Raw genomic sequence first — 21,238 nt, 5'->3', positions numbered from 1 at the left:
TTCACTGCATGGTGTTGCTGTCCCTGAGCTTGGAGCTGTAGGGACCACTGCAGGTTCTTGAGCATTCCTGACTTTTACCACCGAACAGCTTTCTCAGGAGACTGGTTTTGTTGGGAAATGCAGATCAGATGGGAGCTCAGGAGGCCGATTCTTCAACTCCTTGTCCACCTCTTGGTGTCTCTTTGGCTCCACTTGCCTCCCCTCAGAGCCCTCTCTGTGCCTCCTGTCCCTGCCCCGACCTGTGGTCATGCTGGTCCTCCCTGTAGGGAAGCTGACGGACGACGTGGCTGAGTTTGTGCACAGCTGGCAGGAGCAAGCCCCCAACCAGCCTCCAGGGCCCACAGCCTCCTCCCTGCCTCGCCCACCATGCCTGCAGCAGAGCCTGGGAAGCATGCAGGTTGGGACCCTGAGGAGATCCCCCCACCCTGGCTCCCTACCTCCTACCCCAGTGTCTGGCTTAAGTTGGTTTTCCATCTACCTCTTGGAAAATCACTGGCTGCAGGTGCCCAGGCATGTTGGTGCCCATGGACCCTTTCCTCTCCTCCCCACCCTCCTGTTTCCCTCCCTTGGGCCCAAGTTGGGGTTCCACGTGGGGCTGTGTGTAGCCCTGCTGGCCCCCAGCTCCAGCTCCTGGCCCTTGCCGCAGAGTGTGTATGACCGGTGTGAGGCGCTCCTGAGGACCCCCTTTGATGCCTGCCACGCCTACGTCAGCCCTCTGCCCTTCACGGCCAGCTGCACCAGCGATCTCTGCCAGTGAGTGGAAAGCAGGACTGAGGGTGGAGTTGGGTGGTGGGAGGTCCCTCACAGTGTTGGGGTGGGACCCAGCCGGTGGGTCACCGAGCCTGACAATCCCGGGCACTGACAGACTTGTTTTCCAAAGCTCTGAAGTTCTTACCTGCATGGATAGGACAGAGATCCCCATTCATGGAGGCTCAGAAATGGGACCTGATCTCCCACAGTGGCCTGCGTCCAGTCTAGGGTTCTGTACACCGAGATGCCCTCCCTGGCTTCCGTTCCGGCTGTGTGTGGAGAGCAGGCGTGCCCTGAGCCCTGGAAGTCTATAAAACGTGGAAGGCTGGTGGCAGATTGGGCCTTGCTCCAGTATTACCCTCAGTTTTCCTGCACAGATCAGCGGGTGATGAAGCCACCTGGTGCCGGGCGTTGGCGGAGTATGCCCGGGCGTGTGCCCAGGCGGGACAGCCCCTCCAGGGCTGGAGGACCCAGCTCCGGCAATGCAGTAGGTGCAGCCTGGTGGTGGGCAGGGAGGGCGTCAGACAAGCTCCATCCTAGGGTTGTGGATGGCATTCTTAGGACTCAGCTCAATGTCCTGTCCTGCTCAGAACCAGAACCACAGTTGTCAGAGCTTTAAGCCCCAAATTTCCTGTGGCTCAGAGCAGGATAGACTGGTCTAAGCGCACAGAGTGAGATGAGGGTGGTTCTTGCCAATTTGCTGGTCACCCAGTGTTCCCATTGGGATGAAGGGATCAGGAAAATCAAAGCCTTTCCATCCTTGCCCCAGAGTCTGGGGTAGGGGCTGGCTCAGCTTGGCAGAGCTGAGCCAGCAAGTAACGGACAGGCCATGCTGCTCCTTCCCCCCAAGCCGTGCACTGTAAGGAGAAGGCCTTTATCTACAACGAGTGCATCGCCTGCTGCCCTGCCTCCTGCCAGCCCCGGGGGGCCTGTGTGGACAGCGAGATCGCTTGTGTGGACGGCTGCTACTGCCCCGATGGTACGCCGGGGGTGGAGTGGGTGCCTGACCTGGCCTGGCGTGGATGAGCACGAGGCAGAGGATGCCTGTTTGTGCAGAGAATAAAGGAAGGAACAAAAAACTAATAAGAGAATAAATGAATGAGTGGCTTAAGGGAAGTGAGGGTAGGGCAGAACTGCAGCTTCTGGGAAGTTCATTTCTTGGGCCTGAGCTTTTTTCGGTGCATAGACGAGGACAAGTCATTCATTCATTCATTTATTCATTTTGCACTCAGGCATTTGCTTCAACATTCATCCACATACTGTTTTTTACAGTGTATAACTCTGCAGCACATCTATAGTGTGCAGGCCACCTGGCTAGGCAGGGGTTGGGATAAACAATGTAAAGATATGTCATTGACTTTAGGGATCAGAATCTAGTGGCAGTGATAAGACACTTACACATATGACTCCACTCTAAGGCCCATGTGGTAAAGACCAGCTCAGGGGTTCACACAAGAAGATATATAGGAATTCAGTGGTGGGAGAGATGGTCAGGGAAGGCTTCCTGGAGGAGGTGGTACCTATGCTGGTTCTAGATACAATGGCAGGCTTTTGAGAGGTGGAGAAGAAAAGCTAGTTTGTACAAAGTTTGTTTGGGGTGGGTGGTCTCTGAGCAAAGTTATGGAGGTGGGATTTTTTTGCTCAGAGGTTTTTCAGATCTGACCTGAGCCAAAGATTTATACAGGAGAGAGTTTGAAAGTGGGCTCCATGGTGCAAGACCTTGATGTGGGAATCTTTATCACAGGCCCTGGGAAGGGTTGTGAACAGGAGCAGAGGTGAGTTAAGTGGGTCTTTGCTGTCACCCTAGGGTTGATCTTTGAGGATGGGGGCTGTGTGGCACCAGCTGACTGTCCCTGTGAGTTCCACGGGACCCTGTACCCGACTGGCTCTGTGGTGAAAGAAGACTGCAATGCCTGGTCTGTGTCTACTGCTGGGGTGGGAGAAGGTGGTCGATTCCAGGGCTTTCCACCAGGGCTGCCTCTCTGGGGTCTGAGAGCCCTGACAACATGGGGGGACTCACTTAGCACCTTGAGTCACGGATGCAATTCGATCTAATCTGTGGGCGGAATCACCACCACCCATTTTAGAGATGGGAGGACTGAGGGTTGGGGCAGGAGCTCTGTGGATGCTGCCATCGTCCAGCATCTCTTCCAGGCCTGGAAGGGTAAGCCCCTGCCTTCTTGGTCTCTGTTTCAGCACATGCACTGCGGGCAAGTGGGTGTGCAGCACATCTGTCTGCCCAGGTACATCTGACCCCCGCCTTGGACTCTACCCCCTTCCTCTGGCCTCACAGCTTTTTGGGCAGTGAAGCTCTAGGAGCCAGGCCTGCTGTTGGGGCTGTGGTGGCAGATTGGGGGAGGTCACTCAGTTATTGGGGGGGGGTGTTCAAACACCTTCCCTTTGGTTTTTTACAGCTGCTTTGCCTGATTAAGTGATTGTCCTACCCCATCAAAGACTTTTTTTTATGAGGATCTATATATCAAGGACCTTCTTGGGTTTGAAGGTCTTGGACCAAAAATGTTCTCCAAGCTCAAGGCCTTGTCTCCTGTCAGGGGGAATTGCCCAGGGCAGAGCTGTCTCTCCAGTGACCAGGGCTCTCGAAGGGCAGGCCAGGGCTCCAGACACGGCCCTGATTCGTGAGGACAGGGTGCTCTTTTCTCCTGCTGCTCAGAGCCTCAGGGAGACTCTGAGGCAGAGTCAGTCCCCATGGGGCAGTTCCCATGAGTCAGCCACCTTTCTCTGCCTCTCAGCCGAGTGTTCGGTGACTGGCGACATCCACTTCACCACCTTCGACGGCCGCCGGTACACGTTCCCTGCCACGTGTCAGTACATCCTGGCTAAGAGCCGTTCCTCGGGCACCTTCACAGTGACATTGCAGAACGCCCCATGTGGCCTGGTAAGGGCTGGGGGACCTACGCACAATCGGCCAGCCATCCCCACTCGCTGCCCCCTAGAAAGGCTGGGGACTTAGGGCGGGGCCTCAGGTCTTTCCATAGCTCACTTAACCTTCTGTCTATTGTTCTTGGGCAGAGCCAGGGGCAGGGGCCTGGGTTCTGCCACTAGAACATCTGAGAGTCACTTTCCTTTCTTGCATCTCAGTGTTTTTTTAAAAAAAATCTCTAACATGGCTCTATTTCAACTTAATCTCTGCTACTTTGGACTGTATCTTCAACATCTCTGCATTTATTCGTCCATTCATGCATTCAGCAAATACTGAACAACTCCTAGTGCCAGAAGCTATGTTAGGTCTGGGAGACTGGGATGAATTAAGCCTGGTTCTGCCCTCCAGGGCCTTACAATTTGGTGAGTGAGGCAGACAAGTGGCCCCATACCCGCTGTGTTATAGGAGCTGGGACAATGTGGAGAGTACGGAATAGATCTCCATGGAAGAACTTTCCCTTGTTGCTATTTTATCTGGGCATCAGGAGGAGGCGGATCAAGAAAGGCTTCCTTAAAGCGTCGACCTGGAAATGCTGAGGTCGCCGGTTCGAAACCCTGGGCTTGCCTGGTCAAGGCACATATGGGAGTTGATGCTTCCAGCTCCTCCTCACCTTCTCTTTCTCTCTCTCCTCTCTCTCTCCCTCTCTGTCTCTTTCTCTCCTTTTCTCTCTCCTCTCTAAAATGAATTTAAATTTTTTTTAAAAAAAGAAATCTTTAAAAAAAAAGAAAGGCTTCCTAAAGGAGGTGACCCTGAGCTGTGTCAGCTCTGTCTAAGCTGACCCCTGCCTACCTCATGAAACTTATCTTAAAACACTCTGTCCCTCTGGTATTCCTCCACGTCCTTCAGTGCATTAAACATCCTCCCATGTCTGAGAACTTTGTTCAGGCTATTCTCTCTGCTTGGATGTCTTCTGCTCCCCTTCTGCCTTTGCCCAACTAGCTTATGCACCCTTCAGACCTCAGCTGAAATGTCACTTTCTCCCTGTGCCTCAGTTTTCTGATCTGCAAACTGGGGTTGTTAGTACTTATTGAATAGGATTGCTTTGAGAACTAACTGAATAAATGTACGTTTAGAACAGTGCCTGACTGTTAAAACTCTACATTAAAGTTAGCTGTTACTGTTGTTATAAATTGTAGGATTATTAAGAGTTTTATCGTTATGATTATTTTTACATTATTATTGTTATCATTTCCGGGGATGACCTTTTCCACTTCTGCAGAGTAAGTCAGGTTCCTTCACTCTGTGCTAGCACCTGCACGTATCTGCAGCACTGATCGCAATAATAATTAAATAACAAACTTTGTGATCCCATTTAGTGTCTGTGTCCCAAACGAATATGTTCCCTCCACGAGGGCAGGGACTATATGTGTCATGTTTATCACCTGTCTTCCTGTGCAAGGGAGGCACAAACGGGCTTACTGGGTACCACCTGTTCTAGAGATGAGAACCTGAGTCCCAGAGCATATTGGCTCATTTCCTGCCTGCCTTTGAGTGGAGCTTGATACTTGCAGGATGTGCACATGGGAAGAACTATATCAACAACCATACAAGGAGGAAGTTAAAGTCCTGGCTTGTAGTCAAGTGGGAAGGCCAATGTATCTGAGGCTGGACTCTGGGCCATCAAGGGTCCAGCTCATCCTCTGTCACTAACTTCCAACCTAAGCCTCTGCCTTCTTATCCCCCAGATGAAGGCATAATATTCTTTCAGGCCCTGTCACTACGCGGAGCTTACCCCGGCCCCAAACTGCACTCGAATCTCTGCTCCTGGAGGGCTCTTTGGGGACCAGAAGGACAGACAGACTAACTCGGCCCCACTGGCCTCTCTCTCTCACTCTCTCTCCAGAACCAGGATGGAGTCTGTGTCCAGTCGGTGTCAGTGATTCTGCACCAGGACCCTCGGAGACAGGTGACCCTGACCCAAGCAGGAGATGTCCTTCTGTTTGACCAGTACAAGGTCACCCCGCCCTACACGGACGGTACGGCTTGGGGGGGGGGTATGATGAGAGCTGGCTGGGAGCTGGCTGCCCAGGCTTCTTCCAGGCTCTTCTGGCCAAAGGCACTGCCACACGGGACAGAGCTCAAATTCTAATACTGAGTGAATCAGGCCAGGGGGCCTGTGGTCCCAGCCACACAGACCCTGGGCTCATAAAATGATTTTTGTCCCCACCCCAACATGACAGGCTTCATAGCAGTATGATGACTTCTAACATGAGGATATGAATGGAGCTGTTTTCCAGCCCTACTCTCACTATTTGTTTATTAATTATTTATTATCTTGTCTGATTCTACAAGGGATGTGTGGTAGCTCATAGGAAGCGCATCTCACAAAAATGGCAAAACTATTAAGAAACAAAATAACACCAGAGAAAATTCAAAAGAAAAAAAAAAAGAATAGGGGCTCAGGATTGAGAAGAATGTGGATGTAAGGAGGATAAAGATGGCCAAAGAAGTACAAACCACGAAGCGTATAAAATTTATTACAGTTGCATCTAAAATTTTAAATTGCTGCGGTTGAATCTAAAGTCATATTGTGAGCTTCCTAGCGGCCACTGTGAAAAGAATGGGCAGTTACGGAATTCTCCTTCGCTGGAGAAAGAACATACCAGTTACTTGATAGACACTTGAAACTAGAAGCAATTTCTCAGCCGGAGCTGCCATAGTAGGTTTTCTGTGGACCCTGATTTCATCTCCTGATTTCATCATTGAATAGGATTTCCTCCAGGCTCCCCAAACCAACTCCTTGGCAGACCTTCTCTGCGGGCTGCGTATGCGAATGGGAGGGCCTCCCACAAGACATGGCAGTAGTTGGGGTGCATATTGGCTGAACTGCCTACATCCTCCTTCTGGTTCTGTGCCCAGATGCCTTTGAGATCCAGAGGCTGTCCTCCGTGTTCCTGCGGGTGAGGACCAACGTGGGCGTGCGGGTGCTCTACGACCGCCAAGGCCTGCGGCTCTACCTGCAGGTGGACCAGCGGTGGGTGGAGGACACGGTGGGCCTCTGCGGCACCTTCAACGGCAACACGCAGGATGACTTTCTGTATGTGCCCTTGCCCTGGAATGGGGAGGAAGGGGGAGGCGGGCCCCGTAGGGTTGAGTATGTTTCTCTCTCAAACTCCCATGGGCTCTCGCCGTGCCTGACATTCACCACTGATCATTTATTTCTCTGCATTTAAACTTACGTATGTTTCTTTAAGGCAGTGGTTTAGTCTTCTATGTGCAGGAGGCTCACCTGCACAGCTTATTAAAACGCTGATTCCTGGGCCCCACTCCTTTAGAAGCTGCTTTAGGTTGGGGTCCACGAATCTCATTTTTAATAAGCACGCTGTGATTCTAGTCTATGAGGTCTGTGGACAATACCTTGAGACATACCATCTTAGAGTGACGTTTTAAAATGAGCAGACCTGAGGCGGGGTCTGAGCTGGCTCACAGTTGTTTGCTTTAGTTGACCGTGAACACCTTTAGTGTAAGCCCCCAGTGAGCCAGTGATGCCAAAGCGCCTGCATTCTGTCCGACCAGGCCAGTCTAACCCTTTAACTGTCCCACCTAGTGTTTGAGGTTTGGACCCTGTGAGCCTTCCATATCCAGGGGAGGGCTATTTCCCATTGACTGACTGCGAGTTAAGAGAGAAGGACTCTGTGCATGGACACAGTTTAGGAACTTGGGAGGCGACAGGAGTCAAGCATGCCAGAAACAAGAACAAAGGGTTGATCTTTTTTTTTTTTTTTTTAAATAAATTTTTATTAATGGTAATGGGATGACATTAATAAATCAGGGTACATATATTCAAAGAAAACATGTCTAGGTTACCTTGTCATTAAATTATGTTGCATACCCCTCGCCCAAAGTCAGATTGTCCTTCGCCACCCTCTATCTAGTTCTCTGTGCCCCTCCCCCTCCCCCTAACTCTCCCCCTGTCCTCCCTCCCCCCACCCCCTGGTAACCACCACACACTTGTCCATGTCTCTTAGTCTCATTTTTATGTTCCACCAATGTATGGAATCATGTAGTTCTTGTTTTTTTCTGATTTACTTATTTCACTCCTTATAATGTTATCAAGATCCCACCATTTTGCTGTAAATGATCTGATGTCATCATTTCTTATGGCTGAGTAGTATTCCATAGTGTATATGTGCCACATCTTCTTTATCCAGTCTTCTATTGAAGGGCTTTTTGGTTGTTTCCATGTCTTGGCCACTGTGAACAGTGCTGCAATGAACATGGGGCTACATGTGTCTTCACGTATCAATGTTTCTGAGGTTTTGGGGTATATACCCAGTAGAGGGATTGCTGGGTCATAAGGTAGTTCTATTTGCAAAAGGGTTGATCTTGAAGGCTGGAGGTTCTGGCTAGTCCTTCGGGTTACATTCATTAGGCTATGCAAAAGGAAACGTGGCAGGTTCTCCTCAGCCGGAAATAAGAGCTGCGATCTGTTTGGAAAAAACCAGTACAAGGACAAGCTGAGAGCTTGTTAATGTACATACACTTTAAAATGTAGCATTCTTCTCTGTCTTGTGTGGTGGGGCAGATGCTAGGGCAGCTGGCCAGAACGGTGGGGGCAGACGTGGGTTGACTGTGTGAGCTGCTTGCCACCCTCCTGAATGTGAACCCCACGTGGAGATACTGCTCTCTGTAGCCTGAGTACTCTCATTGCCCCAGCAGTGATGTGGGCAGAGCCTGCCCCCATGGACCCTCAGAGCTCTCTTCATTCTACCGTCTACACCGGGTTTGGTGACTTTTGGAGACCCGTGATGTTTAGAGATCATGCTTCTCCCCCATCCTCTCTTTATTGTCTCTCATGTGACTATCTCCTACACAGAGAGAAAGGGAGGGCAAAGGAGTTTTCAGGACCTGCCCCCGGGGAAGGGAGGAAGAAATCTTCACCCAGTAAAGTTTGGGTCATAGTGCTCCTGTTTCTCTTTCTGACAGGAAGAGCTGGGGGTGGATGGTGAAGGTAGGGCAGTGTGTGGCCCCAAGCCCATTTGTCCCTTTGAAACCTGTTAAATGTGATGTTTGTGTGTGTGCACGCACACAGCCAGAATTGTGTTTGAATGTGGTTGTGTAAACCCATCAGCTGCTTGCATGCCTGGCATATATTTGTGCTCTGTGTGTATATGTGTATTAAAGGTGTGTGCAAATGGGGTGCATAGGCCTATGGTGTTGCAGTTTGGGTAGGTACTCTGTGCCTCTGAGTGTGTGCGCTCATGCTTGGTCTATGTAGGTGACCAGGTGGGTGCTTACCTGGGTGTAGGCTGAATGTTCACCTGAGTCCACATGGGCAAGTGTGTGAATGTGGCTGTGTCGTGGCTGCAGGTCCCCGGTGGGTGTGCCCGAGAGCACCCCACAACTCTTTGGCAATTCTTGGAAAACCCTGTCTGCCTGTGCCCCGCTGGTCCCTGGCTCCCCACTGGACCCCTGCGATGTGCACCTGCAAGCCGGTGAGGTGGGGGGAGAGGAGAAGGGGCACGGGTTGGAGTGGGACTGGTTTGGGGGAGGGAGGTGGGAACTCTGAACACGAGGATGCTGGTCCGAGTGGGTGGGAGTGCTGAGAAACGGGTTCCTTTCTGGTGAGGGTTCGGCAGGCAGGAAGTTTTCCTTCTGCCACTGACAGGTGCACTCACATCTGTACTGGCTCCCCAATCTCCGGGCAAAAGCCCAAGTCTCCACAGGGGCCCACCAGGCTCTACACCCTCTGCCCACGCCCCTTATCTCACCTGCCCCTGCCCGTCCCCACACGTGGCCCCAGCCCCACCGGCCTCCTTGCGGTTCTTCCCACACAGCCCGTCTGCTCCCCTAGCCAGGCCTCCCCCTGGAGTGCTCTTCTCTCAGTAAACACATTTCTCACCTCTTCTGAGTTTTTGCTGAAACTTCATCTTCCTGCTGAAGCCTCCCTGAACACCTGATTTAAAATTGCGACTTCCCCTCCTGCCCCAGCTCGCAACCCTGTCCTCCTTCCTGGCTTCCTGTCCTCAGAGCCTTCACCTGCTTTTCTCTGTCAATTGTTTAGTGATGGTCCTATCTGACCAGAGACCAGGCGTATGCTCCATAAGGGCGGAGAGTTTGTCTCCTGCCAGCATGTGGACTCATGCCTGGTGGAATGCATTGCAGTAGTGCATGCACACATGTGCAACACATGCACCCACACATACATATTTTTAAATTTATACTCAAGCACGTGGCCAACTACTAAACTCACTAAACCATACCCACACGTTCCCAACCAGATGTGCACACAGGCACACACACACACACAGTCCCCCGGGCTGTGGGGAGGGAGGCAGGGGCTGGTCCCAGGGCACCAGGCAAACCCGCTCCCTGGCTCCTCGCCCTGCACCTCCTGTGTCCAGCCTCCTATGCGGTGCAGTCCTGCAGCGTGCTCACGGAGGAGCTGTTTGCGCCCTGCTCCCTCTACCTGAGCCCCGTGCCCTACTTCGAGCAGTGCCGTCGGGACGCCTGCCGCTGTGGGCAGCCCTGTCTGTGTGCCACGCTGGCCCACTACGCCCACCTCTGCCGGCGCCACGGGCTCCCCATCGACTTCCGCACCCACCTGCCAACCTGTGGTGAGTGCCCCACACTTGTGTGCCATGTGAGGGGGCCGGAGGACCTGAGCTGCAGTCCTGAGTGTCCACCTGCCCCCTGAACTCTTCACTGGGCTGTCCCCCAGTCTTCTCCAGCCTAGCATCCCGCCTCACAAGCAGCTCCTCCTGTGTCTCCCTCTCTGCCGGGGCCCCCGTCGCTCCAGGCCTGACACCTGGGACGCGTGACGCATGACTCCTCTCTTACCCCCGCCTCCAGCTCATCTCTGAGTCCTGTCAGTCTTGTCAACTCCAAATTCACCCACTTCTCACCACCTCCATTGCCACCCACTCTAGTCAGAGCAAAGTGAGCTCTCTCAAGACCACTGGCTCTGTGGCCCTCAGGTACATGTGTGGCTCTATGGACACCTCCCATGTCTTAGTTGTCTCTGTGTCCCCAGCCCCAACACAGGACCCCACTCTCAGTAAGCTGTAGGAAAATGTTTGGTGAGTAAATGAAAAAGTAATGGTTTGGGAGTTAGGAGGCCCGAGTTCTACTCCAGCCCTGGAGGTAAGTGCTGTGTGTCCCTAGTTCCCTAGTGAGGCCCTGCCTCTCTCTGAGCCAAAGTTTCTCCAGGGATGATTGGATAGGACCAGTGGAGCTTAATATTGGTGCACATTAGCCTCACCACAGGAACTTCTAAAAATGCACAGATGCGGGCCACATTCAGTATCAATGAAAACCATGCACCTGCCAGTTGGGCTGGGTATCAGCATTTTAAAAAAATGCCCCAGGTGGCTTTGATTCATAGCCACAGTGAGAACAACTGAGCTTGACAATCTCAGTGGATCTACCTGCTCTGACAGGTAGTGGGAGTCCCCAGAGGAGTGGGACAGTGGCCAGAGAAGATGAGGGCAGTCTGGACAAAGGGCAGTCTGGACGAGAGGCTGCTAGAAGGGGCATCAGTGATTTTCACAGCCCGAGTGTGTTACAAGTGTGGAAATAAGAGGGGCAGGAATGTGTGTGTATTTGCACACCTGTGCATGTGCGTGTGTCTGTGTGTGTGATGGGGCGGGTGTATGGCTGTCAGGGGGCAGTGATTTCCACTCCTCCCCCAGTGTCGTTACCTAAGAGGAATGCCCTGCACAGAGAAAGAAATGCCAATGGCAGGGTCCAGGCTGAACCCGGGCGGTGGGCCGGCCCTGCTGCCCTGCTGCCCTGCTGCTCTGCTGTAGTGGGAGGCTGTGGGACTCTGGAGTCAGACTGGGTTTAAATCCCAAGTCTGACCTTGACCTGCTGTGTGACCCTGGGTGAGTGTCTTAACTTCTCTGGTTCTCAGTTCTCCTCATCAGGATGATGACCCCACCCTACACAGTTGTAGGGACAAGGGAGACAAAGCACAGTTCCATTTTCTACTGCAGCACTGTCCTGTGAGGCCACTAAGGAGTACAGCCCCTGTGTGGCCCCGTGTGGACAAACCTGCCAGGACCTGGCCAGCCCCGAGGCCTGTGGTGGTGACTTCAGCAAGGATGAGTGTGTGGAGGGCTGTGCCTGCCCACCAGACACCTATCTGGACACCCAGGCTGACCTCTGTGTCCCCAGGTGAGCAGGTCGGCTGGAATTCTGTCACTCGGGGAGGAGGTCGGGTTCTCCAGGGCGTCTGAGGCTGGGAAAGCTGACTGGGCCTGCCGTGTCCCTACTTCATCTCGCAGTCACAGGGAAGACCTGCGTGGGTGGGCGGACCCCCTCCTCTGGAGCCCTCCCCAGCCTCTCTCCTCAGCTCTGGCTCTTCAGGCATCCAGCCTGGCCTCTCTGCAACACAGCACAACCCCACAGAGCCAAGGGGGTCTCTCTGCCCTCCCTCCCCGCTCCTTCCACAAACATTTATTGACCGCCTCATGTGTTCCAGACATTGCTAGGCCCTGGGAATTCATCAGTGAACAAACAGAACGCCATCCTCACGGAGCTCACGTTCTAGGTGGTGAGGTGGATAGCAAACACATAAACAGACCCTTTATGGGTCTGGTGGTAAAAAAGCGCGATAAAGCCAAATGCAACAGAGTGAGGCTAGGAGTCCTCGGGGTGAGGAAAGGTTACTGTTATGTCACCTGAGATGAGCATGGAAGGACAGCCTTTCTGACGAGGTGACATTTGAGCAGAGACCTGAGGGAAATGAGGGAAAAGTGCTGCAAGCAGAGGGGACAGGAGCCAGCCCTGAGGCTGGCTGTGGTTGTGGAGTCAGTGTGGCAGGAAGGCAGGCTGGGAGGTGGTGACCTCCCAGGGTCCCATGGCTGCCAGGCAAGGCTCCTGATCCCCCACAGGCCTATTTCTCCATCTGCAAAATGGTATCACATTCGGCTGAGTGATGGGTGCTTGCCGGAGAGAGGCCACCTCTGGGGGCCTACTGGAGTCACTCAGGGGCCCTGTGAAGTTACAGAATCCTACCTGGAGATCCAGATGTGTGCCCTCCCTACCATTGATGTTGAGTATTACTGACAAGGGGAGCTTCTGTGGGTTATATGGGGTGGGGGCAGGCTGCAGGAGAAGGTGGTTGAGAAACCCTGGGGTAGGATGCGTTCAGACTCCCCTTCCAGCTCCCAACTGCTCTGCTCCAAGCCTGCACTGGGCTATAACCCACAGGTGCTGTGGGACGCGTGTGAGGAGGAAGCAGTCTTTGCCCTCAGATAACCTGCAATGAGGAACTGAAAGCCAGCAGACGGCTCCCTGCCTTATAGGATCCCTGTGCGGAAGAGAAGATGATGTATTTGGAGGGTCTAGCCTGGTGTGCAAAATATGTAACAACCTATATGGCACAGGCACTGAGCGATTAGAACATATCCTGGGTGTGAATGTGTGGGAACAAGGATACAGGAATGTGGGCCCTGGCCCCTACACAGCATGGGCTCTGGATGGGAGGCCTTGGTTTCACATGCAAATGAGACTGGCTTTGGGAGTCTAGAGACCTGTGAGGCTGCTCTTGTCCAACTCAGTGGATGGCTTTTGAATCTGGGGCCCAGCTCTGACCTCTGTTCCTGGTGCCAGGTTGGCTCCTCACTCCCTGGAGATGTGTCCCATTGCACAGTGGATGCCATTACTTCTCTCTGTGTCCTTATGCCCCAGGCGGGCTGAGGAGTGGGTCCCTGTCCATGGCAGTCCCTGCATCAGCTCCTGAGTCGGCTCACTTGTCTCTGTTCTTGGCTTTATAGGAACCAGTGCTCCTGCCACTTCCAAGGAGTCGACTATCCCCCCGGAGACAGCGACATTCCGTCTCTGGGCCACTGGTGAGCTCCCTATGTAGCAATGTTATTGTCTTCTCTTTAAATGGAAGTTGCCAACTGAAGAAAGTGCCTCTGAGCAGAACTTTCTAGGGAATGATGCTCGCCCTCTGCACAGGGAGCCAGGGACAGGGGTTGGGGACGGATCTCTGTCTGAGCCCTGTGGACCTGAGAGCAGTGACTTGGGTCTCCAGGTCCTGCAGTGACTGGAGCCTTCAGGTCTGGGCTCTGCAGTGCTGGGTCCGCTCACCCAGTGCCCCTCTCTCTGTGCAGCCACTGCAAAGATGGAGTCATGAGCTGTGACAGCAGAGCCCCAGGTAAGGGTGACTGGGAGCGATGAGGCTCTTCTGGCTCCTCCCATGGCCGTGGGGTTATGGAGAGGAGAGTGGGGAGCTCAAGGACAGACCAGGACGGGGAGAGGCCATGCCCGATCTTGCACCAAGCCTTCTGTATTCCTTGCCTTCTCGGGAAAGGCTGGCTTGGAGGGTAGCGTCCAGAAATCCTGCCCCAGCCTCGGCCCCACCCTAGTGGCTGTTCCTAGTGGATTTCCCGGGTTTGAGCCGTCACACGTCTATTGAGGCTGAACCTCTGCCCAGTCAGGTGTAGACATGGGGGTGACAGAGATGGGGAGGTCAGCCGAGGCCTTGCAGATGTTCCCAGGTGATAGAGATGGGGGGCGAGGTGGCACCGTGGGGGTCAGCCTGTGAGGGGCTTAGAGGTGTAGAACAGAGGGCTGGATTCTTCAGGGAGGGTCTTTTAGGACAGAGGAGTCCACTAAGGATGGAGATCAGCACATAGGGGATCAGAGAATAATCATGTGGCTGATGGCTAAGAGCAGGGCCTCCAGAGTCAGGCAACCCTGGGTTCAAATCCTGCCCAGCACTCACCAGCTGTGTAGTCCTGGGTAACTCACTTCACTTCTCTGGGCCTTTGTTAACTCTTCTGTACATAACCTGAATTCCAACATTCTCCCGATGTTTCATGTATACTCCTGAAAGTGTTTTCCTTTTACTGCTCCGGCTTCTGATTTTTGCTTCTTTGGGACTTCATCTGCTGTGGCTATTCCTTTCTCTCTGCTCTGTGCTGGGCTGGGCGCAAAACTCAACTCCCTGTTATTGATTTCACTATCAAAGATCACTCACACAGGTCTGAGCGTGCACGGCCAACTTGGCTGGAGGCTCAGGGAGAGGGAGTGGGCTCATGTCACAGACATGTGGGTAATGGAAAATCGACTTCCTGATGTTAAAAGTCCTCTGGCCACCTTGCCACACTGAATGGCTAACCAATTTTTGGCTCCTCTCCTGGTCCTTCTGGGGCACCTCCTCTCATTTTTATCATGCCCTTTGCAAGCAGAAACGGCTTATCTCATTATATGGGGAAATGAGAGCACCTCACCGAGTTTGTTGCAGGGTTAAATGAGAAGAGGCATGGGAAGTGCCTGGAACGGTTCCTGGTGGGGAGGACTGCTCAGCAGCTGGTCCTGGTACTGTGGAGATTGTCCTGTTGTGCGATTCCACACGTCCCTCCCTCGCCCTGTGATGTGCATCTGGGGACCCCAGGAATGCCTTAGGAGCACCCAGAGCACCAGAAAGCATCGGCTTCCTCTCTCCCTGCCCCTCCCAGGAGCTGGGACCCAGGTCTCCCTGGCCACCCCAGCTTCCCAGGAGTCCAGTCCACCCCACCCCCCCGCCCCACCCAGGCCCAGGTGTTCTAAGCATCCTGCCGAGTGCCCAGGCTCTTCCCACAACCCACGAGCTTCTCTTCCAGCCAGCACCTGCCCAGCAGGCCAGGTCTTCGTGAACTGCAGTGACCTGCACACCGACCCCGAGCTGAGCAGAGAGAGGACGTGTGAGCAGCAGCTGCTGAACCTGAGCGTGCCTGCCCGCGGCCCCTGCCTCTCAGGCTGCGCCTGTCCCCAAGGGTATGCATCCGTGTTGTCATGGTCTCCCACTCTGGAACCAAGCGTTAGAATGAGGGTCAGGGGAAACCTCATGCAGTCTTGCAGGCAGACACTCGCCCAGCCTGGCCAGTGACAGAGAAATGGCTGGTGAGGAATCTGAGAGAGAAAGACAATGGGGAGCCAACTTGAAGTGGATTCTACCTGTCTGCTTATTACCAACATGTGACCCTGAACAAGGAAGGGGTCTAGCCTCTCTGAGACGCGGTTTTTCATTGTAAAATGGGAGTAATAGTAATGCCTAGCACCTGCACAGGTTGCTCTGAGGATCATACAAGGTACCAAAGTTGAAGCACCGAGTGGAATATGGGGCAGAAGGCTCTAGTGGTCCAAGATCATGAGACAGGGCACCCTTGTTTCAGCTCTCAAACTCTTTTACTTCAAAAGTCTGACCAGAGCCCTCACGTGACAGGCTGGTGTCCCTGTAATCCATGAAAAAAAAGGCCCACCGAGAGTCCCCCCGGTGCTATTAAAGCTCTGAGATCCACATGCACTGTGTTTGGGGTTGCCCGAGACTACTATGTGCATGGAGGTGGCTGCAGGCCCTGCATCTGGCTCTGCCCATTCTCGCTCCTGATGCTGGTCTTGCTTCAGGTCTGGGCTGAGAAGACAGGTGGGTGCCTCGTCCCATGACTTGGCATTACAGGGCTGTGTCCTTCCACCTGTGCAGAGATCACTGGGCAGCTGGGAGTCCTGGGCCAGGCCTGGCAGCCCAGGGAAGTGAGGGGGTGTGGCAATCAGGGCTTCTAGGTTAGTTGGTTGTAGCTTCCCTGTTATGAAGGGCATATTACTATCCCCTTCAGTCTCAGAGCATCCCTGGAAGAAAGGGAGGAAATACTATTATTCCTAATTTGCAGATGAAGAAACTGAGGCCTGGGGCAGGATGGAGGGAAATGGTCTGCCCTGGGAGCTATGGAGTCTGTTTACTCCAAACCCTGCCCATTGACTAGAGTGTGCTGCTCTGTGAGGCCCGGGGCCTGGTCCCCTACACAGAGGTCATAATGTGGGTTACGAGCCTATCCCTTCCCAGGCAAGGGCCTCCGCAAGAAACCCTGTGAGGGCTCAAGAACCAGCACAGGATCCTGGGCCCAACTACCATCTGCTGTTACTTAGGCCCCAGAGGATCTTGTGAAGAGTGTCTGTCACTGAAGGCCTTTTGTAGCGCTGTCGTGGTACGCACGAACCCGAGGACAGGGCCTCTGGGGTCAGGAACTGAGGATCGCTCACTGCCAAGCATGGGGGCAAGGCCACAGAGGCCGGGTGGAACTGGGGCGGGAGAGTCGGGCTCGGTTCTGCCGGGCTCATGTGTGAACAGGTCCTCCTCTGTGAAATGAGGGCTGAGGGCTCCTTCCCAGCGGGGACTGAGGAATGGAGGCGTCAGTGAGGCCCCTCTTGTGAAGGTGTTTTGGGGGGGTCTCTGTGGGTGTGTGTACCCCCTAAGCGGTAATGTGCACACGAGTCTCCCGCTGAGCCCCTGCCTGTCTGACGAGCTCTCAGGGGACGCTGATGCCGCTGGTCTGGGGACCACACGCTGAGCAGCAAGGCTCTAAAGCACTGTCTAACATTAGGGGCTAAATTAACTCAGAAGATCTCAGAAGCCAGACTGGGGCTCCTTTTTCCAACCCCAGGTTCCAAAGGGGAGGAACAGGATGCGAAGATTTCTAATGGGCTGGGTGACCTTTGACAAGTTATGTGGTCACTCGGGCATCAATTTTCTTGTCTGTAGGGCTCTGCTGGCTGTTTGCTGGACCCCTCTGAGCAGGGCAGTGCACAGCTCCTCTGCTCCAGGCCTTTCACAGGTCAGTCCAGGTCCCTGCGCTGTGCCAAGAACATCCACAGTCCGGAGGGCTTGATGCTTGTCACTAGATATGTGATATCACTTAATTTTTCTGAGCCTGGGTTTGCTCATCTGTGAACTGAGGGTAGTAACACCTGCCGGGGGCAGGGTTCTTGTGAGATTTAAATGAGAAGTGGCTGCAAGGAGCCGCACTGCACAGTCTCCATGGACACTGGTTCCCTCCCCCGTTTTAGTGTTCAACCCCAGCACCTCTTGGGGTATTTGCCCTAGTGGTTTGTGTGCTGTATCAAATGCCCTGTGAGGAGCTTACACATGTTCCACAGGGGCTTGTCAAAGGGATATTATTACAGTCTCAATGTGTAAAGAAAGGGCAGGCATTTCCTAGCATGATGGAGCATCCTTCTAGGCGCTGGGATAAGGTTCCCAAAGATGCCCAAGTACAAGTACTGTCCTAACAACCCCTATTGGGGGCCTCTGGGCCCCCTGCTCCCATGCCTCTCTCCATAGTGTTTCTAAGAATCTCTGGCTGCTGTGTATTGCTGCAGAGGACCCCAGGCCACTTGGTAGGGACTACCAAGGCTATCCAGGAGGCTCCAAGGCCCCGGGGCCACAAGGCAATCTAGTGCAATGGTTATGAGCACAGACTTGAATCAGGTTGAATCCTGATTTCACTGCATACTAGGTGAGGCAGTTAACACCTGAACCTCAGTTTCCTCATCCATACAGTGGCAAGCACTCAAAGTGAGCAGATAGCGTTGTCTTCTTTCATTTGGACCCCATGTATTTGCAAATGTCCCTGAGGGAGATTCAGAACAAGAAGGTCCTTTAACAGTTAAGGAAAAGGTGCTACACAGATTGAGGGCACCTGGGGACAGAAGCCAAAGCTCCCAGTCTTTGCATACTCCCCTCTGTGGTGGACACAAAGCAGGTGCTCAGGGGTGTCCACAGGTCGGTCGAGGGCAGAGAGGAAGCAGTGGGTGCTGAGTGGCTCAGGAAGCATCAGAGGCCGGGCCTGGGACTGAAGGTGGAAGGCAATGAGCCAGCCCACTGCTGGTGTCTGATGCGACTATGGAGAAAGGACGGGCAAGGAAACAGTATTACTCGGCGCCAGGCAGTGTGCCCAGGTCTATAATTAAATTCTCACAATGTCCTTGAGAGGTAGGTGTCATTATTTCCGTTTTGCACATAAAAATATAGAGGCTTAGAAAGGTTAAGTGGCTTCAAGGAAAACATAGTGGATTAAAGACATGCTTTTTATTCCTGCTTCCTCCCACAATCACAATGAAATGTTGATAATGGAGTAAATAAAGTATAAATCCTCAGGGACAAGGAGAACAGGCGTGGGGTGACAGTGGCACAAGATGGGTCAATAGTTTTTGAAGAAGGATTGAGGGTGGTTGTATAGAAACTGACCTTGCAGAGCAGAGGTTGGCAGCTGATGCTGGCACAGCAAGAACAGCCTGCCTCGTGCTGGCAGCTGTCGGAACAGGAGGCTCCAGGAATCTCAGAGGTGGGTTGGTGGGAGGGAGTCAGGCAGATGAGTTGCAAGTCTGTGTAAGGAGCAGTTCAACCCATTGGCCGCCTTCCCCTCCCCCTTGGGTCTTGTGAGTGCCCTAGCGCCATCAGCAGGAGAAAGGTGGTGAGAGTTTCTAAAGAAACCAAATTAGAGACTTTGATCTTGAGGTGTGTGTGGGGGGGACCAGGAGGGATAAGAGACAGAGTGGAAACAGGGAAATTAAATGAAAGCCTCCTGGGACCCCAGCCCTTTTCCTCAGCTTGGCTCCAGGTTAGTGGTATCAAAGTTTTTGCCTCCCAGGCTGGAGATAAAAGAGAATTCTTTCCTTGATAATTGGCTGAGGCAAGAGAAACAGCAAACAAACAAAAAATACCTAAAGAAACTGACATTTGGGACATTCCCCAAGAAAATGGTGGCCCCACCCCCTTAAAATGGAGCTGCCAGTCAGTTTTTAGTACCTCACTTTTATTTTCCCTTCTAATTTTTAAAAAGCGAAGCGTACTTTATATGCAGTAAAAGGTACATATTCTAAGTACTGTATACAGTTTGCTAACCATTGACAAATTTCTGCCCTCTTATAATCCACATCCCTCTCAAAATATATGTCACTTTTAAAAATTCCCTCATGCCCTATGCCTTTCTCCAGGTGGTTCCTCGGCCACCCCTTCACCATATTCTTCACCTCAGCATCCATGGGCTCTGCCAGCTCTAGACCTTCCTGACCATAGAATCACACAGTAGGGTATCTGCCTGCCTTTCCTTAGCACATGTTTTTGAGGTTGATCCACATTGTTGCATTTTCCAGTAGTTTGTTTCTTTTGATTGCTCAGCTGTATTCCATTGTAAGAATATACAGTAATTCATTTATCTGCTCAAATGTTGATGGCTATTTGGGTTGTTTCCACTTTGGGGCTATTTTGAATAAGGCTGCTCTGTCTTTGTCTTGGATGAACACGTTGGCGTGGAATTGGGCCCTAGAATCGATTTATGTTTAACTAGATAAAGAACCGCCAAACTATTTTCCAAAGCGTCTGCATGAGTTTGCATGCTCACGGCATGAGTGCTGGCTGCCACTTAGTGTTTTCAGTCTTTTTCATTTTTGTCATTTTAGCAAGAATATAATTCATAGCTCATTAAGATTTTAATTTGTATTTCCCTAATGACTAACAATGAGAAAGTACGTTTTCATGCACTTTTGTATGTCTTTTTTGGTGAAGTGTCTGTTCACGTCTTTTGTCCATTTTTTTATTTGGTTGACTTCTAAAATTGAGTTGTAGAAGTTCTTTATATATTCTGGATGCAAGCTCTTTGTCTGACATATGTCTTGCAAATGTTTTCTTCAAGTCTGGGTTTTGCCTGTTTTTTTACTTAATGTGTTTTAGTATGTCTAAAGACTTCTGATGAGCAAAAGTTTTAAATTTTGATGTCTAATTTGTGTCATTTCTTTTTTTATGATTAGTGCTGTCTGTGTCCTAAGAAATCTTTTCCAACTCCAAGGTTGCAGAGATATTCTCCTACGTTTCCTTGTAGGACCTGTACAATTTTAGTTTTTACATTTGGGTCTATAAGCTGTCTAAAATTATTTTGTATATGTTGTAAAATGGAGTCAAGTTTTATTTTATTTCTCTCTGATGGATATCTAGTGGTTCTATCCTCATTTAAAAAAATAAGCCTTTCCTCTTCCTGTTGAATTGCTTTGGTATCTTTGTAAAATATCAATTGACTGTATAAATGTGGGTCTATTTCAAGACTGTCTTTTTGGTTTTATTGATCTATTTTTTTCTAACTTTAGGCCAATATCAAACAGTCTTGATTTCTAAAGTTTGATAGTAAGTCTTGAAATCAGTAAGTGATAACGCTCCCACTTTGCTGTTTTTCAAAGTTTTTTGGCACTTCTAGGTTTTTGCATTTCTACCTAAAGTTAGGATCAACTTGTTAATTTCTACAAAAAAGCCTCTGGGATTTTGACTAAAATTGTGTTAAATCAATAGGTCAATTTGGAGAGAACTGACTTCTTCACACTAGTGAGTCTTCCAAGGCACAGATATGGTATTATCAATTCATTTATGGGGTCTTCTTTAATTTCTCTCAGCCATGTTTCAGTACATGAAAGTTTTTGTACATTTGTTATGGAATTTACTCATAGGCATTTGGTGTTCAAATTTATCAGCTTAACATTGTGCAAATATTCTCTTATTTTCCTTTTAACAGCTGTAGGGTATGCAGTGCCCTATCTCTTCTTTGTTCCTGATATTGGTGTTTGAATATTTTATTGATTAATTGATTGATTTTGCCCAGTCTAACTAGAAGTTTGTCAATTTTATTGATCTTGTCAGAGGACCAATTTCCTCTGTAATTTCTTCTTTGATCCATGGATTATTTAGAAATGTTTCTAAATTCTGGAATATTTGGAGGTTTCCTTATATCTGTTTGTTCCTGGTTTCTAATTTGTGGTCAGATAATATACTTTGTATGATTTCAAGTCTTT

General features: G+C 51.4%; 1 protein-coding gene across 1 annotated transcript in view; it reads left to right on the top strand.

Moving 5' to 3' along the window:
* The window catches only part of OTOG (otogelin), a 77,860-nt gene that overhangs the window by 9,973 nt on the left and 46,649 nt on the right, over positions 1–21,238 (top strand). The window contains exons 9-23 of the mRNA XM_066360560.1: positions 267–397; positions 647–753; positions 1,128–1,237; positions 1,601–1,729; positions 2,558–2,666; positions 2,947–2,993; positions 3,501–3,646; positions 5,535–5,667; positions 6,551–6,728; positions 9,002–9,126; positions 10,036–10,248; positions 11,626–11,806; positions 13,411–13,485; positions 13,753–13,796; positions 15,247–15,400. Of these exons, the coding sequence (XP_066216657.1) occupies positions 267–397; positions 647–753; positions 1,128–1,237; positions 1,601–1,729; positions 2,558–2,666; positions 2,947–2,993; positions 3,501–3,646; positions 5,535–5,667; positions 6,551–6,728; positions 9,002–9,126; positions 10,036–10,248; positions 11,626–11,806; positions 13,411–13,485; positions 13,753–13,796; positions 15,247–15,400 (1,882 nt within the window). The remainder of the gene's footprint in view (positions 1–266; positions 398–646; positions 754–1,127; positions 1,238–1,600; positions 1,730–2,557; positions 2,667–2,946; positions 2,994–3,500; positions 3,647–5,534; positions 5,668–6,550; positions 6,729–9,001; positions 9,127–10,035; positions 10,249–11,625; positions 11,807–13,410; positions 13,486–13,752; positions 13,797–15,246; positions 15,401–21,238) is intronic.

This window comes from Saccopteryx leptura, chromosome 1 (genome assembly GCF_036850995.1).
Source record: "Saccopteryx leptura isolate mSacLep1 chromosome 1, mSacLep1_pri_phased_curated, whole genome shotgun sequence".
NCBI lineage: Eukaryota > Metazoa > Chordata > Mammalia > Chiroptera > Emballonuridae > Saccopteryx > Saccopteryx leptura.
This window is presented reverse-complemented; position numbering and strand designations above follow the sequence as displayed.